The sequence below is a fragment of the Macrobrachium rosenbergii genome, chromosome 4 (assembly GCF_040412425.1).
Source record: "Macrobrachium rosenbergii isolate ZJJX-2024 chromosome 4, ASM4041242v1, whole genome shotgun sequence".
Classification (NCBI taxonomy): Eukaryota; Metazoa; Arthropoda; class Malacostraca; order Decapoda; family Palaemonidae; genus Macrobrachium; species Macrobrachium rosenbergii.
The window spans coordinates 57,416,062-57,433,352 of NC_089744.1; the positions used below are offsets into that span (position 1 = coordinate 57,416,062).

The 17,291-nt window shown below is 40.2% G+C and overlaps 1 protein-coding gene across 5 annotated transcripts in view; it reads right to left on the bottom strand.

Moving 5' to 3' along the window:
* Positions 1–17,291, bottom strand: part of Wdr92 (WD repeat domain 92) — a 52,720-nt gene that overhangs the window by 24,170 nt on the left and 11,259 nt on the right. For 4 of the 5 annotated variants that reach the window (XM_067097666.1, XM_067097657.1, XM_067097692.1 and 1 more), the window contains exon 3: positions 279–449. In XM_067097666.1, coding sequence (XP_066953767.1) covers positions 279–449 — 171 coding nt within the window. The remainder of the gene's footprint in view (positions 1–278; positions 450–17,291) is intronic. The other variant, XM_067097673.1, reaches the window with a different exon arrangement.

Consider the following 17,291-nt stretch of genomic DNA (forward strand, 5'->3'; position numbering starts at 1 on the left):
TCCAGTATGCCTGGACAGTATTAGTGAAAGCACCTATAGTAATAAATTACAGCAAAACTAAGACAAGTAGGAATCTACTAAAAAATACTTAATGAAACAAAGAAATAACTAATTAATGAAAACAACTATATAATTATGGAAAAAGATACTGTTAACTAAACTGAGCTTATTGGATTGATCCTATAACTATAAGTCTCATATGCCATAGTTACACTTGGTACCTCTCAACATTATAAAAAGTAGATTGCTGATGGATAATACAATTAACTACAACATACCTTTACCTATGTTGAGCCCTCCTACTGCATCAATTGCATTTATTATTTCACTGTGTGCTTTGACAGAATACAAAGGCGTTTCTGGTGCCTTCATATCAATTATTTCCAACTTTCCTTCGAAGTCACCAATTGCCAAGTGTCTGTCTTCAAATGTAGATGCACCAAATGTTCCTGTAAGTTTTCAAATCTTATAACTTAGTGCATTATCACTCTGGGTATTGCACATAAACTTAAGAAAGGAAGAACAGGTCTACAACTATATAAAACACAATAAATTAGTGTTCTGTGTATAAAACACAGAACACTAATCAAGAGGCAGAAGGCTTACAATTTTAAAAATGCAACTGATTTCAAAAGGGCAACTAACTGGTCTTATTAAACGACTTTACAACTATAGCATTACTGATGACACCATAATTAAAATGGAAAAGAATATACCAACTAAGGCTTTATCGGGCATTACTAACACCTCTCCACCTGTCATCCAGTAAGATAAAAATAAAATTTTCATAATAAAATAAAAGTTTCATATAAACTTACCTAGTAATCACATAGCTATAGTTTCTAACTCGCGCGGCAACCTTAATTTAAAAAATCGCAGTAGCCCTTTGATAGTTCAGCATAGGTGACAAGCCCCGCCCACTAACAGGCGTACTGGAAATGACTTAGCAGAAAAACTCATTCTGTTTGTGCCCTTACGTCCATGAGAGGGGAGGAGGAGGGGCTCTGATTCTGTAATTACTTGGTAAGTATATATGATACTTAATTTTATCGTGAAAATGCCATTTTCATACAAGTATCTTGCCAAGTAATTACACAGCTGAATCCACATTAAATGGGGGTGGGATACATGGACATATTCCATTCCAAAACATCAAGGTATGGTAATGACTTTGAAATGGAAAAGATGGCTAGCACTGAAACAATGCTTGTCGTTTTCTTACCTGATAAGAGCTACTGCAGGTGGATACTGCCTCTGGTTGGTCATCATCTTAACCTGTAGTGGTATGGCAGTTGAGCCATGGGTTGCCTCTACTTAAGTGGGAGCTTTGCAGCGGAGGATAGTCCTGAATGCTGGCAAAGCATACAAAAGTGCCCTTGCCCTGGGCACAGTACCAATATACAAAAAAAAACACCAGACAACACTTCCACCTACACTGAAAACACCACCACCCATCCACTGAGACTGGTGGGTACTCCAGGTATATTGTACCCTCTGGTTCCAGAAAATTCCGACACCTTACTTCAAGGCGAAGAGATAATAGGAGAAAGAGAGAGATTCATATGCTTCCTCCCCCAAAATACCATGCCAGCCACTGATAATGGCCCCAAGGTACTGCATTTTTCAAACACTTTTCAACTAATTTCAAACAGTGAGACACAAAGGTCGGTTCGCACTTCTAGTAGGCCGGCTGCAAAGTGGAAGTAAGGGACATGTTGTGCCTGAAAGCTAATGAGGTAGAGACTGCCCGGATGTCATGAGCTTTCACTTTTAAAAGTAGGCAAAATGTCCTATTGAATCAGAGTGAGCCTCAGAAATTAAGTCTTTCACAAAGGACAATGCGTTCTTAGTAAGAGGGAAAGATGGGTTTTCTTGACAAAGCACTAGAGGTTACTGGATGGCCCTCTGATCCTCTCAGTCCTGCTCAGGTATTATCTTAAAGCCCTAGTAGGACAGAACTCTCTATGCTTCCTCAGAGCCAAGGTGTTCTTAAGTTCTTAACGGAGAAAGAACAGGGCCATGGCTTGGATGGGTCCTCATTCTTGGCTAAAAATCCAAGGGAAAATTAGCAAACTGCGTATCCTTGTGAAAAAACCTATCCTTTTATCAATGGCTTGGATCTCGCTAATATGTTAGCAGTAGCCATGGCCACGAGGAAGAGAATCTTCCAAGTAAGGTTTCTCCAAGAAGAAGAACAAAGGGGTTCAAAAGAGGGACCTGTCAGCCACTTCAACACTACATCCAGCTTACAAGAGACCAGATCTTCCTTTCTTTCCTTAGACATATCAAAGAACTTGATGAGGTCAAGATCTGGGAATGATGCAAGATTCAGGACCCCTGTGTTTAAACACTGAGCTAAACATAGCTCGGTACAACAATCCTAGGCCTCCTCGGATAAAGGAGGAAATCCGCAATGTGGGTAACAGATGTCTCAGAAGAAGAGATGTTGAGTCTGAGATGCTAGCTTCGGAAACTCGCCCACTTAGACTGGTACACATGGCTAGGAAATCGATGCCTACATCTTGCTATAGCCTCTGCAGCGCATCTTGAAAACCCTTACGCTCTGACAAGCTCATGGACAATCTGAAGCTTGTCAGGGCAACAACGGACAACCCTTTCATATCTTCTAGAGTGAGGTTGCCCGAGTAGACAGAGTTTTTTTGGGGACGGAGCCTCAGAAAGTCCACTCACAACCATACCAGCTCCTGGAACCATTCTTTCGTGGGCCAGAAAGGGGCTATAAGGGTCACTGTAAAGTTGCAATGAGCCCAAGACTTGTTCAGCACTTCCCTAACTATGTTGAAATGCGGAAAGGCGTAGAGGTCTAAGTAAGACCAATCTTGCAGTATGGCATTTGTTGCCCATGCTAAAGGGTCTGGAGCCAGAGAACAAAAGAGAGGAAGGCAATGGGTCCTTGAGGTGGCAAACAGGTCCAATGTCGGCCTGCCCCATAGTTTCACAAATTCCGATAGACCAAGGGATCCAAGGTCCACTCAGTGGGAAAGACCTGGTTTTGCGATAGCTCAGTTCGTCAGCCAGAATATTTAGTCTGTCCTGAATAAATCGACTGAGTCTAGTGTCACTCGATTTTGATCTGTCCACAGTAGCAGGTCTCTTGCTGTCTGAGAGAGAAAATGGTTGAGTGCCACCTCATTTTCGTATGTGGGTTAGGGCTGTGGTATTGTTTGAATGGACTACCAGTTTTGTTGTGAACTAGGGTCGAGAAGCACCGAAACCCTAGGTGAATTGCTTTCAGCTCTCTGACATTGATGTGAAGGTTCTGTTCTTCCAGCGACAAAATCCCAGAAACTTTCCAGTTCCTTGAGAGGACTCCCCAACCTAGAACCGAGGAGTCTGAATAGAAGTCTACGTCTGGGTTCAGAGGATGAAGGGCTTTCCTTCTGAAAGTCTACGTTTGGCGGTGATCTCCAGGTTTATGGAAAACGATTAGGTGTCCAGTTGAGTTTCCCTATCCCACTTGGCCTTGAGGTAGAATTGCTAAACTCTCATAATAAGTTTGCCTACCTTGATGAACGTCTTGATAGACGACAGAGTCCCCAGTACGCTCATCTACTGATGGGGCAAGGAAGAAGAAAGGGCTACAAACTTGTGGACATTCTGAAGGCAGCTGGCGATTCTCTTGGCAGATGGAAAAGCCCAAAAAGTTCGGGAGTTGAGACTCATCCGCAAATAGGCGCACTCTTGCGACGGGGCCAACTGGGACTTCTGAAGGTAGATGATAATTCCCAGTTTCTGAGAGAGGAGATATTCAAATCCTTTGCTCACTTTTCCCTCAAAGGGGATCGAAGAGATAAGTCGTCTAGATACAGACTGACATTTATGCCTATTAAATGAAGTCATTTGCTTGAGGAGCGAGGACTCAAGTGGACACTTCAGGTGCCATAGAAAGGCTGAAGCAGAGCCTGAAACTGGAAGATTTAGCTGGCGCTGGGTGCTCGGGCAGTGCCGGGCAATTGGATGGTGCTCAGGTGGTGCCGTGCGCTCCGAGAGGAGACAGGTGTTTAGACGCTGACGTGGGGCACCTGAGTGTGTCCTGGAAGATGAACCTCAGAAACTTCCTGAAGTTCGGATGGATGGGGAAGTGGAAGCATGCATCCTGAATATCTATGGTTATCATTCAATTGCCCTGGTGAATGGATGAAAGGACTGACTGGTTCATCTCCAGCATGAACTTCATCTTCTGGACAGAGAGATTGAGGGTGCTTACGTTGAGGACTGGTCTCCAAACCCCGATGATTTGGGGACCACAAACAGACGGTAGTAGGAGCCCTCTGGGTTGATGTCCTCGATTTCTCCTATGGCTCTCTTTTGAAGGAGAGAGGAGACCACCTCCACAAGTGCCGATGTATTTCCGAGCCTCTTGAGTAGGCCGTCAAAGCCATGCAAGAAGGGACTAAGGTGGACTCTCCATGTACAGAATGGAGTAGCCCTCCCTCAGAACCTTGACAATCCACTCTTCTGTCCCTCCGATGCTACACTTCTCCCAAAACTTGAGAAGACTGGCTCCCACTTGTGCACAGAGGACCTCTTCAATTCTTGGGCAAGGACCTGAGCTCCTCTTGATAGTTTTGGCCACGAAGTGGGCATTGGAGCGGATACTGGACTGGACTTGCGCTTACTCCCACAAAATGGATGTTCCTGGAGAGGAGAGACCGTCTTAGGAACAAACATGGACGAATCCTTGGGGCATTTGGGAGAGTGTGTCAGAAGATCCAAAGTCGACTTCTACTGGAGGTCAGACTTCTGGGCCTGGGTGACTCCTTTAGTGGAAAGGGAGCACCACAAATCTCTTCTTCAAAACCTCAAAAGAGAAAAGAGTCGCAAGTTCACAGAGCCATCCCTGACAGTCTTGTCTACACAAGAAAGGACTGCTAACCAGTCCGAGGTGAAGTCTCCGACTAAATCACTGCAATCTTCGATCTTCTTGGCTAGCACTCCCACTGTCCAGTCCGAAAAACTGAAAACTTCAGACAACTCAAAGAGGTCTTTGACAAGGTGGTCAAGTTCTGCTGACGAAAAACGGGAAGAAAGAGCTTACCTGATGGAGTAGGAAAGATACCTCCTTCAGATTACGCACGAGGGAGGAAAGGCGAAGGAAGCCTTACCATGCTCCCTCTTAGCAGAAAACCAATCTTCAATTTCGAGTGCCTTTCTACAAGACAAGGAAATCACCATTGTGGGAAGACTAGGTCTGTCATTTGGATGGCTCCTCATCAGGAAGGCTCAAGGCAGGCGAGACCAGGGCTAGCTGAGCCAAAAAGGGTAGGAAAGCATGCCAGCAAATATTGAAGGAGTGCTGCATAGGCTAGGAGAGCTGCACAGGCTAGGAGACCTGCGATCGGAAACGGGTGCTTGGTGCTCTGAGCAGGAGACTGGTACTGAAAAGCTGGCGCCGGGCACTCAGGAGCTGGAGCCGGGTGCTCGGGAGCTGGTGCTGGGCGCTCGGGAGCTGGCACTGGGCGCTCGGGAGCTGGCACCGAGCACTTGGGAGCTGGCAGCAGGTGCTCGTGAGGAGATGGTCTCTTGGACGAAGATGACGGGGGCATAGCAGGATTGTTGGGCACTTGGGAGCCAAATACTGGTGCCCAACAGAGGGAAACTCAGGAGAGAAATACTCTGGACCGTCCTGTGCGCTGCAGGAAGGTTGAGGGCTGCTACCCAGCTCATTAAAAAGCTATCTGGGCAGCGGAGAAGAGTGGCCAGCATTGTCGAGACACCTTTCCAGCGCTGTCTGTCGAAACCTCTTCAGTGGATGAGGGACAAATACCCATGGGCAAAGTCCAAAATCCTTTGGACTTGTGGCATGTCTTCTCCCAGTCGAGGCAGGAGTCCTGAGAGTCATTTAGACAACAACTGGTGCCACCTCCTCCATCCAAGACTGTCTCCTTTCCAGTGGCTGTCTCCAGTACCTGAAACATGCAACAGCTTCGACTGAGGGGCAGCTACCCATGGGCCAACCCCATTGTCCTCCATTGGACATCCAGTATGTCTTCTCCCAGGTTCAGGGGAGCAGGACAGTGACCTTCATCTAGGAGAACTGGCAGGGCAAGTAGCCACCTCCTCCACTTCACTGTACAGTATTCACTACTAGGTTAAATTTCTTGTTAAACCTAAGACTCGAGACTGGCAATGGCAAGGGTCTGAAGCAAGGGAGCCAGGCATGGGAGTAGGTGGATTAAAAGTAGGAGGGCTAGTAACAGGAGAGGAAGCGGGAAGGGAGGGAAGAAGGAATAGCAGGGTTATCTTTTACCCTAGGCTTAGGTATGGATTTTAGGCTAACAGAAATACTTTTCTCGGCGCCGAGGCCGCATTCTTCTTCCTATGCTAACCTGTCTAGGAGAGATTTAAGCATCTTCCACTTATGCTCATCTGGCCAGGCGCTTGTGAGGCACCAAGCAGTTGACAATCCTTACATTCAGCACAATTTCTCTCCTTACTACATTACGGCACCCTACACTTTCTGCAAATTATATGAGTCATATGAAGATATGATCAATCTGTTTTTGCAACCTTTGCTAGAATAGAGAAAACTAGATGAACCTGAATCAGAGAGAACAATATCAAAAACTAGAAAACTGATCCTGAAAGCTATCCAACTTGAAGGTTACTCAAAATAAGCGATACCACCTCGCCAAAATCCAGTTATTCAACTGAAAACCAATGAACACAGCTGCTGCAAACCCCCAATGTTTACTTGTGAGCCAGCAGAAACAGAATGAGTTTTTCTGCTAAGTCATTTCCAGTCCAGTACTCCTGTTGCTGTTGTGAGCGGGGCTTGTCACCTACACTAAACTATTCAAGTGCTACAGCAATTTTTAAATAAAAGGCTGCCATGCGAGTTAGAAACTACAGCTATGTAATTACTTAGTAAGTTACTTATATGAAAGGAAGACTTTATGCTTAGGTATTATTGTGACTTTAAGGTCATAACATTACCTACCTTTTAGATTTATGAAAGACATATAGAAACTTTATGATCACTGAAATTGAAAGAATATGAGATTTTTAGCTGGAAATATTCAATAATTCTTGTCTTTTCAATAAAATTTTGTACAGATAAATGCACTTTTTGTGATAAACTTTTAAAATACCAATTGATGAAGAACTATTTTTAGCTGGTTTTTGTTTGAATTGATTAACTTTTTATAATAAAATTTGAACTATTTTTATTCAGTTCAATGTTTCCCCATGGTTTATGCATTTATGGATTTTACTATTCAGAAAGTGAAGTCTCACTGAGGTTTGATCGGGGTGTGGTATGCATCCTCTGCTATGCAAGAACTGTGATTTTGGTTTTTTGTGATTTTTGTTATGTGAAACTGAACATGTTATCATAAAGGCAAATTATACATACAAAAGTATAAATTTGTGTTTTCAGATAAATGCCACAAATTGGTGGCTATTTACTTATTCACCAACAAGAAAGTCAAGTTTAAATGAAGAAACTAATAACTTCAACATAGTAAATGATGTTTGTTATATTCTAATCTTTTTAATTTATTAAACCCTTAGAAATCTTATTTTCACCATTTTTGTTTTGTTAAACTTACTTCATTGTACAAACACCATCCAGGGTTTTGCAGGAAGACATTTACTTTAAAACAATTTGTTTCAAATTTTCTTGAGAATGGTATTTTGAAAGCTTATTGTACTAAGTTTCAAACTGACAAGATTTTCATGCTTCCATTGCTAATAAAACTCATACAAAATGAGAATGGCATGTGTGTTTTTGGGGATGCATCATTTAAAAATGTACGAAATATACTACTGTCGGGTTTGGTGAACATGTTAAGGTAAAAACCCCAGTTTTTCTTATTATAGCAGAGTTCTTGTGTAGTTACAGTAGAAGGGTATTCTAGGGTTGATTTACATTTTAATTTGTTGGTACTGTAAATTGTTACTCCGGTTCATCTTAGGAATGACTTTATATATATATACAGTGATTGGATAAATGTGTAATTGGCAAGAAAAGATTATCTGATGGTTTTTATATTTTTTCCAGAAATATTTTGTAAATTGTGAATGTTAATTGAAAGTGTAGTCATCCAGCATTACTGTATATAGGGATGGTTGAAAAGTTTACAGTAAAAGATTTTTGTTATTTCTTTTTCAAGATTTTACTAAATACTAGTCCATTGTGTTCTAAAAGTAAACAAGGTTAATGATACAATTCTGAAAAATTGTTTGGCAGTTGCAAATTAGATATTGATATTGTGCATAACCTTGATTTTGGAAATGTTATTGTACATGATTATAGAAAGTATTTGATACTATTGAAACTACAATGTATAAAATCAAGTTCCTGAAAATGGAAACTTGAAAATTACCTGTTTGATCTATTTGTTGAAGTTTTTAGGAAAGTAGAAAAGGCTAAGTAAGGGGAGCATTGTTTTCTAAAAATGGCATGGAAAGACAAATGAGCTTCATTGGCTGATCTTGACAGACTATACATCATACAGTGTATCTGCAGAAAGGTTTGTATTTCCCATAATATTCCAGTGCAACCTGTACTTTTATATGCAATAAATTCAAAAGAGTTTTGACCATTTGTCTTTGATTGAAAGCAAATTCCATTGTTCCTGCTGTTACTGATTTGTTCAAATATGATAATCTAATTCTTGAGAATGTTTTTTGCAAAATGCATGTAGGAGATTTTCTTGGTATCAATTACAAACTTTATAAATCGTTAGTTGTTTTTAAACAAAAGTGATGTGTGTAACTTGTACTCTTGTTATGTAATCTAATCTGTGTAACTCTCCAAAAATTTTTTTCTTTTAGTTTTGGGACGTTAACAACTAAGGGTGTTGTATGCATAATGGTAATTCAGTATTAACTTGTAATCAGTATTTGTTTTTTGTATCAGCCATATTCAAATTAGAAATAGTAATATTTTTGTTTGCTTATTACACATTTCCAATAAACCAATGTTAAGAATAGCCAAGATTCTACTAATGAGTAGCACTTGCTTTCTGATGTGTGCTTTCATATCAGCGTCCTAATGAAATTTTGTCTCCCAAAAATAATCATTTAAAACCACCTTTGTTACCAATGAGAATTTCCCTTTCAGGAATGAATGACAGTTTTGTAGTACCCCAAGGTTGCTTTTGGCATTTGGATGTCATTTTCCAGGTTCTCCTATAATCTAAACCAAGATTCACTTCTCAAATTTCCCTTCCAGCACTAAGTGACCTCTTAAGTTCCAACATGATTCAGCAGTCTAATGATAAACATTTATATTCATAAATGTATCACTACTGAAGATTTTTTTACCAGTTTCTCCTTTTTATTATCATCTTTTCTCTTCCTTATAAAATTTATGGAAATACTAATTTAGTCATGTCACTGAAACAGGAAGACTCAGAGAAATTGGTCTCCTAATAACACAATAAAATAATGATTCTCCAGTGCCCATGTACTATGATATTCTGCTTTTCATGTGAGAATCCAGTGATTAAGAAACATCTGCTACATTTTAAGTTGTAGATAGTTGAAAGGGTCAGAAAGTCCCATAATCAGCAAGTCAGCATTTTTCTAACAACTAGTTGACAAGAGTGTTATTTTTATCAGTTTGAAATTGCATTTAATACAGTGGTTTTCCATGTGCAAGTGTCATTCTTTTTTTCCCCAATGTTTTAACCAAGGACATCCTTCAGGGTTATTGTTTATCACCAAGATTCACAAGGAAGTCTTAGCTCAAATGGTGCTTGGAATGGACTGTTTAAGGTTTCTTTTTTTAGGCTGGTCTCTTTTTATAATGTAATCAGTAACAAACAGGTAACTCAATTGTAATCAGTGATACTGGGACTAGTGACACTATACTGGTAATGACCTTTATGTATCAAATATTTTGTAAGATGTGTGCAATATTGTAAATCCAAATAAGGACGTATTTTCTTTATGAAAGCATTGATCATCTCAAATATTTTTACATCAGCTTTTCCCTCTACTGGGTTAGATGTTAAATGAGTTCTAGTACTCTTGTCTGTTGTTTGTTCTTTTAGTCTGAACACTAATCAGGTCTAGGTTTCATCTTTCTCCTTTACTCATGATTTCCTGGGCCTTCCTATGGGTCTTTATCCTGATACCTACTTCCATATACAGTACATTGCTTTTCTGATTAACAGTTCCTCATCTCCTCTAATCACATGTGAAATGAGATTTTGCTTTCTTCTCTCTCTGCCTGAATGCCAGTCAAGCCAGGTCTTCTGTGTCCCCTTTCTCTATGATTTCCTGGACTTTCCTACAGGACCTGTAGAAAGGTCTGTTTCCTGATACTTCTGTGTCTGCTGCTTTTCTGACCAACTGTTCTCATCACTTGTCCAAAACATCTTTATCTTTTTCCCTGTCTCTTGATGCCACCTCCCTCCACAGATTTTTCAGAGATTAATATAAGAGGGGAGGTAATAAAGTCATAAATGTTGACATTCTACAGTCAAACCCTTTCGAAATCACCATTTTCCCTCTGTTTTTATAGTACAGGCCTTGTATAACTGTCTTATGGGACATTTTCTGTTAACAGTAATTTAGTTATCTCCATTTCATCCACACTCTTGCAGGTAAAATCTATTGCTACATAACAAACCTGGACATTATCACAGCAGGGTTTTCAAACGCTTCCCCACTTTCATCAACTGCTTTATTTGATTTAGGTTAAAACTTATGCCATTTATATTTTGTGACCCTGAACATTCAGGTGTTCAGGTGCATTCAATATCAGTTTTATTATGAAAACTTCATATTGCAAATACTACCTGAACACCTTTGAATTGCTTCCTCCCCAGTCACATTTAGAGAAGGAGGGATCAATTCTATTGTAGCTTATGACAATCAAGATAAATAGCAAAGACTCAGCAACTGATCATAAGATTGACTCATTTATCTCAAAATCTTATACACTCACCATATCAATCAATGTTTCAGTTTTGCAGTATGTTGGAGAATACTTTGATAGAGGTACAGTCAGCAGTAGTCTTGGCGTCAAACTATCGACATACTTTTCTTTCTGCCTTTCATTTGTGGAAGAGAATGAGGCAGATGCAGAGCTACCCGTCTTTCCAGCTATTTCTGTGTTATCACTTGCCCTTGCTTTTGACAACTCAGAGATGGCAGTCCATTGATCTGTTCAAAGGTAGTATATCTATTTAGTTATACACCTGACTTTATCAATCGATGCTTTTGGTGACGGGACAAGAGAAAACTTTCTTGAGATCATGCCGTGCAGGAATAAAAATCCATGTCTCGGTCCATCAAACTCCCATTTGGGCCAGCCATGTGAGAATGTAGTGGTGTGATCAAGTCCTGTTGAACTACTATACCATAATAATATAATGATGATGATGCTGATTATGGGGAGGAATGGCCATCAAGAAAACTGTTGCTTTTCAGGATAAGGTTAATTGTTTTAAAAAAAGAAATCTTCCTTATTTTTGTTGCTGCCAAGATTAGTATTAAGGATTGCAGATTGAGACATATTTTAAGAATTTTTATACTCTTACAAAGACATTCTGAAAATCATTGTTATTTAATCTTGATTCTAAACCTAAGTAAATGTACAGTTATTGTCACTGAAACTAATAAATTATGGGAGGATATGTTGATCTTTATTGACCAAAAAGATAAAGATATTTCTGATGGCACACATGGATTAAGAAAATTTTAAAATGAGAACATATCTATCACAACAAAAGATTTAATACCACTGTTCAGATAAATTATTAATCTTAAAGTTGGACATAAACTTACAGAACTGATCAGTAAGGCGATTAAACTATTATCTGGGGTTTGCAAGGTAATAAACCTGAGACGGACTTCCAGGTAAGCTGCCTCCTGAATAGAAGGCACTGAAGACTTCCAGAAAGGAAGATGAATGATAAACCTCTTATATTTCAGGTATGTTGGAAATACAGAGGTAAAACCACCGAAGAAGCTGTTCTTCTGAGCAATCACCTCCCTCCAAAAGTTGATTTTTTCCATGCTTTGATTATTACCAGGAAGTTCTTCTTTATTTTAACTGCCAATACTGCAACCTTTGATACAAGACTTTAATTCAAAGGACAAAAAGATGTTCCATCTAAATGTCCTCTTATGTAAACAAACATTTCTTTCTGCAGATAAAGAACTTTAAGTCCCAACAAGGCATTATTTTTAGTAAAATGACATTTTTATAAAATTCAGGAAGTTTTATATAAATACAGTAATTACATAGCTATTAGTTTCACTTATTGGCAACTAAAATTTTGAAACTGCCTGAGTAGTTTGCCCAACCCTCTAGCCCCACCCAAAGGGAAAGAGAAAAACAACTAGCAATGGGTTCCATTTGTTTATACCCTTATGTCCATGGGGGGAAAGGCAGGGGAATGCAAGAAAATATTGAAGTATACATAAAACTTTATTTTATTACGGAGGGGTCATTTTTATATAAGTAACTTAACAGTAATTGCAATGATTAATTGAAGGAGGTAAATCATGGACATATCTTACTACAAAACATTAATAAATGAAGGTGAATTTGAAAATTGAAAAAGCTAATCATTGATTCAATGATTGTTATTTGAATACCTGATAAGAGAGCTGACTTGCAGAAGGAATAAAAGAAAATCAGCTATTTTTGCTGGAAGGTATAGAGATGGAATAGCCTTCCTTATGCCACTAACTTTATATACTTTTGATCCAGACTGAACCTGATGGCTAGCAAAGAATACAAGTTGACTTTCTCAAGCTAAGAGAAAAATAACCAGACACAACTTTATGGAGTCCAGACTAAACCACCAAAACACTATAAAAGACACCAATACTAAACAATTTAAAAGGAATGGAGGGTTTGGGTACTCCAAATGGTGAGAATCCCAGGTCTCTCAGAACTTTACCATGGGTAGGGACATCAGAAATAGGAAGGAATATTGCTCTAGGAGTTCCTCCCCAACACCATGCCAGCCACATAAAACAGACCCATATGTCTTGACACTCATAAACTGTTTTATTATCTGATGAATAATGACTGGATGGCAAAAACTGACATACACCAAAATGTCAATTCAAGATTTGTAGAACGTCACATCGGTGCCTATTTCATGAGGTTTCACGTTTACATGAGGGAAATAAACTGGAAAACCATGGTTTAGTGCACTTTGGATATAAGTCCTGAGTTGCTGGCCACCGGAGGCCATTCTTAGACAGAGCCAAAGTCCACTTTTTACCCAAAACACCAAAGACTGCTCAAGTCCCACGAAATGCCTCATTCAGCCAGTAATGTTGAGACCTCATATAAAGGGAAGAAGAGACACTCTCTTCTTCTGAACCTTATCAGGACTCTCAATTTTAAAAGAATTGAGTTCATGGTTTCAGCAATGTCTCATTCTCTGCCAAGAATCTTCAGAAAAGGAGCACACTGCATTACACTGGGAAAACATAGCCTTTTATCCAAGGCATGTATCTCACTGAAAACAACTGATGCTTCCCTACAGCCTTGACCAAGAATAGCTCATCTGGTAAGAACCCCCCCAAGAGGCCCAAGGCCTGGGTTTCTCCAAGGTTGGATAACCATCTTGATCTGAGGCATAGTTCTCAGATGGTTCTCCAAGAGGGAAGTTTAGAGCCTTCCAGGAGTCAGATGCGTTTCTTTCCATTTGACCACCACAGACGATCCATGAGGTCCAACAAACCTGGTTAGAGGACAAACTGATGGAATTCTAACATGGCTCTGTATCCCTTAATCCCAGGGGATTCCTGAGACATACCTGAAAACTGCTATTTCTGGGAGACTGAGACCCGGGAATTAAAAAGAGAGACATTCTCCCTAAGAGGCTTCTCCAAGCTGGTACCAGCTGTTCCTGCTGGACGAATAGGAACCCTTCTACCTGCTGAAGGACTGACTGCAGACCATCCAGGGTCCAGGGAAAACCCTGGGGGGAAGGAAGATAGAGAACTCTCCTACCTGAACACGTTCATCTTCCATAATGAAACGTGTGACCAGTTTTACTAGCTCCTCTGGTCTGCCCAAATGAGAGGGTCAAAAAGACAAGACCAATGAGTCCTGTCAAGGGGTGGTAGGGACATGATTGCAGGTACCTTCTGAACCAAGTCCTTTTATCACCATGTCTCAGCCAGGGTTTCACTGGTCTTGAGGCTGTGTTTCAAAAAGGCTTTCATGGCTGACTGGACATAGTAGCATACCCTCTTGATCTTTCCCACAAAGTCCTTTGCAGGAGAGGAAATCTAAAACCATCAAACCTTGGGTCATGTGTGAGGGGTTCTGTTTGTCTTTCCAATTGAACTCCAGGAGGAATAAAGCCTAATCTCCATCCAAACTTTGATGGAGGTGAGTTCACAAAAGGCTCATCCTCCACCTTCTTTGCCAAACAAGCGGAAGAGAGAACAGTTTTAAAGTCAAGTCTCGGTAGAAGCAGTCCTGATTGGTTCATGGGGAGACTTTGTCTGACAACTCAATCCTCATCCCAAAATAAACACTGCACTCCAGGTGGTTTTCAAAGTCAGGGTGACAACCTTTTTCAAAATATCCCAGAATTCCTAGCTCTTCCCAAGTACGCACATGTTGACGCGAAAAGATTTAACACTTTGCAAGAGAGGCAGCACTTGCATAAAAATTGCTGAGCTGTAGAGAGGTTCAACACAGGGCCCAAAAAAAAAACTCTGTCCTCGAAACAAACCTGAGATCTTTCTAGAGTGGTTTTGAGGGGACATCCTGTCACTGCACCAATCCAGGAAGAATCCACTTCCAATTGATACGGATGAAGTAGGACAGTCTAACAAGAGCTGGCAATTTTGAACAACTTCTTTTGAAAAGTCTTTATTTCTAACCAGTTGAGATAGTCTCCATCTGCAAAGTTGAGGCAGCTACAGCTCGTTGTAAAACCTTTTGTTGAGCAATCCTCAACAGATCTGTGGGTTAGAAAGGCTTTGTGTTTGGAATTTAGAATAGCAGGTGGACAAGATCTGCATTTATCATTTCTGCTTATTCAAGAGCCACTTTGAGGTACCAATCCCATGTCAGACCCTGTATTCAGATGAACAACCTGTTTATTACCAAAAAAGATCTGGCTGAATGGGGAAAATGACTACAGGCTGTCCCTGGTTATTGGTTTTTCCATTTTTAGCAAGAGGTGTATTATGATTTTATTTCAATGGATAACTAAAATGTTTCCTTTTGATAATCAACAGAAATAATTTTAGTTCAATTGGCACCTTGCAAAATAAATGTAGATAAAAAGAACAAGATTATCAACACTAAATATTGCCAAACCAACAACCCGATTATTGGCACTGATCAGTGGAAATTGGGATTTTGCTGCAAAGCATTGTGGATTTTGCCGCTAGACAAGCACTTTAAAACCGGATCGCTGATATTTGGGGACTACATCATACATCCATGTTGTCCCAAAAATATTGAAAATGATTTTGCAGGACGATTCTTCTGCTATTTTTCTCATCTCCCATTGTTTCATCAAATGTAGAACGGAGATCTTTCTCTTTACTATTTGGTTTAACTCCAGCTAGTTGTGCTATGCACTGGCACATCTTTTTGGAATGGATTAATCAGTGACACATCAGCACAAGTCTATTACCAACAGGTGGAACTTGAAAAAGATGCAGGGGAAGGAAGAATAGGAAAAGATTGGACCAAATGAAATGACATCATTAACAGAGTTACTGTAAATGGACAAAGCACTAAGCTAAGAGAAAGGATGCCGTGAAAATGCATGCCTTGTCTTATATTTCTCCCACTGAGAAGTAATATTAAGTCCAATTTTGAATTAAAAAAACAAAGTGCATGGGGGGTCGACTAACACAGGATAAGATGAACTATCATCCCATATTGATTTTGAGCCCATGCATCAATGTTGCTTCAGTCTAAAACAAATAAACGTTTTCATTTAGTGAAGGCAGAAACTTAAAACGACAATCAAAATTACCTAACGTTTCTACTACAGTTTTTAATTTGACTGATTACCAAACAAGTTGGAAACTTCTAAACACTTTTTTAATAGAGGGATGAATAAATTTGTTTTTATTTAGCATTTCCCCGTTCTTTTGTGAGAGAGAGAGAGAGAGAGAGAGAGAGAGAGAGAGAGAGAGAGAGAGAGAGAGAGAGAGAGAGAGAGAGAGAGAGAGAGAGAGAGAGAGAGAGAGTGTGTGTGTGTAATTGTCGTTAGTGAGTGCTTCAGGTTGTTGGAAGAGGGATGAGGTCATTAGTTTGTTTACGGCGCTGTCTGTCTGTGGAATATATGAAGGATTTTTCGGTTTTGAGTGAGTCTTGAGTCTGAGTTCTGTGCAAGGTCGGTTGTTTGGTCTTGGTAGATTTTTGTATGTTTTGAGAGTTGTTTTTTTCTTGTTAGTGTGCATGTTCTTTTGTTTTTGCTGGTTTTTTTGGTTTTTTCTGTTTTCCTTGGTTTGTTTGTGTGGTTTTGTCTACTGTGTTGGCGACCGTGGACATCCTCAACCATCTCCCATCTTCCAGCAATCATAGGTATTCATGTGGTTATATGTTGTGTATCTGTTTTTTGTTTTTTGTGTTTTAAAATTCCGCCACATAATATTTGGCGCCCAACGTGGGACTGTTGTATTTCAGCTGTTATTGAGATTGTTGGCTGGAGTGTGACTGAGAGAGAAGGATGGAAGAGGAACTCCAGGGAGGCTGGAGGAGAAGAATGGGAGGGGTGAGAATGAGAATTGAGGAGTCAGTTGGAGGAGATGGGGGGAATGCTAAGAAGTGCAAAAGAAGAAATGAAAGGGGAGATGAAAGAGTCAGAGAAGAGAGATGGATAAAAAGTTGGAGAGAATGATGAAAAGTGTGGAAGAAATGATGAAAGGTATGTTCAAGGGTGTTTTTGGAGAAGGGGCTGTTGGAGGCAGGTTCTCTGGAACGTGTGAAGGGGCAAGAGAGAAAGAAAAGGAGGAAGAAGTGAATGGAAGCGTGAGTGATGAAAGTGATATGGAAATAGGAAGTAAGAAACGAGGGAATGAGAGGCAGGGTAAGGAAAAGGGGAATGAAAAGCAAGGGAAGGAACAGAGGGAAAGTAAGGATAAGTCAGGGGAAGAAAAAGGGAAGAAGGGAAAAGGAAAGGAAACTGGTAAGAAGGGTAAGGAAGTGGGAAAGGCAGGAAAGAAGGGAGAGGGTGAAGGCAGTACTGATTAGTGAGGTGGATGGAGGTGAATGGATAAAAGTGGATAAAAAGAGGGGAAGAAGAGTGTAATGAGTAAGATGAATGTAAGTGCAGAAGTGGACTCTTTGTATTCGGAAGAGGGTATGAAAG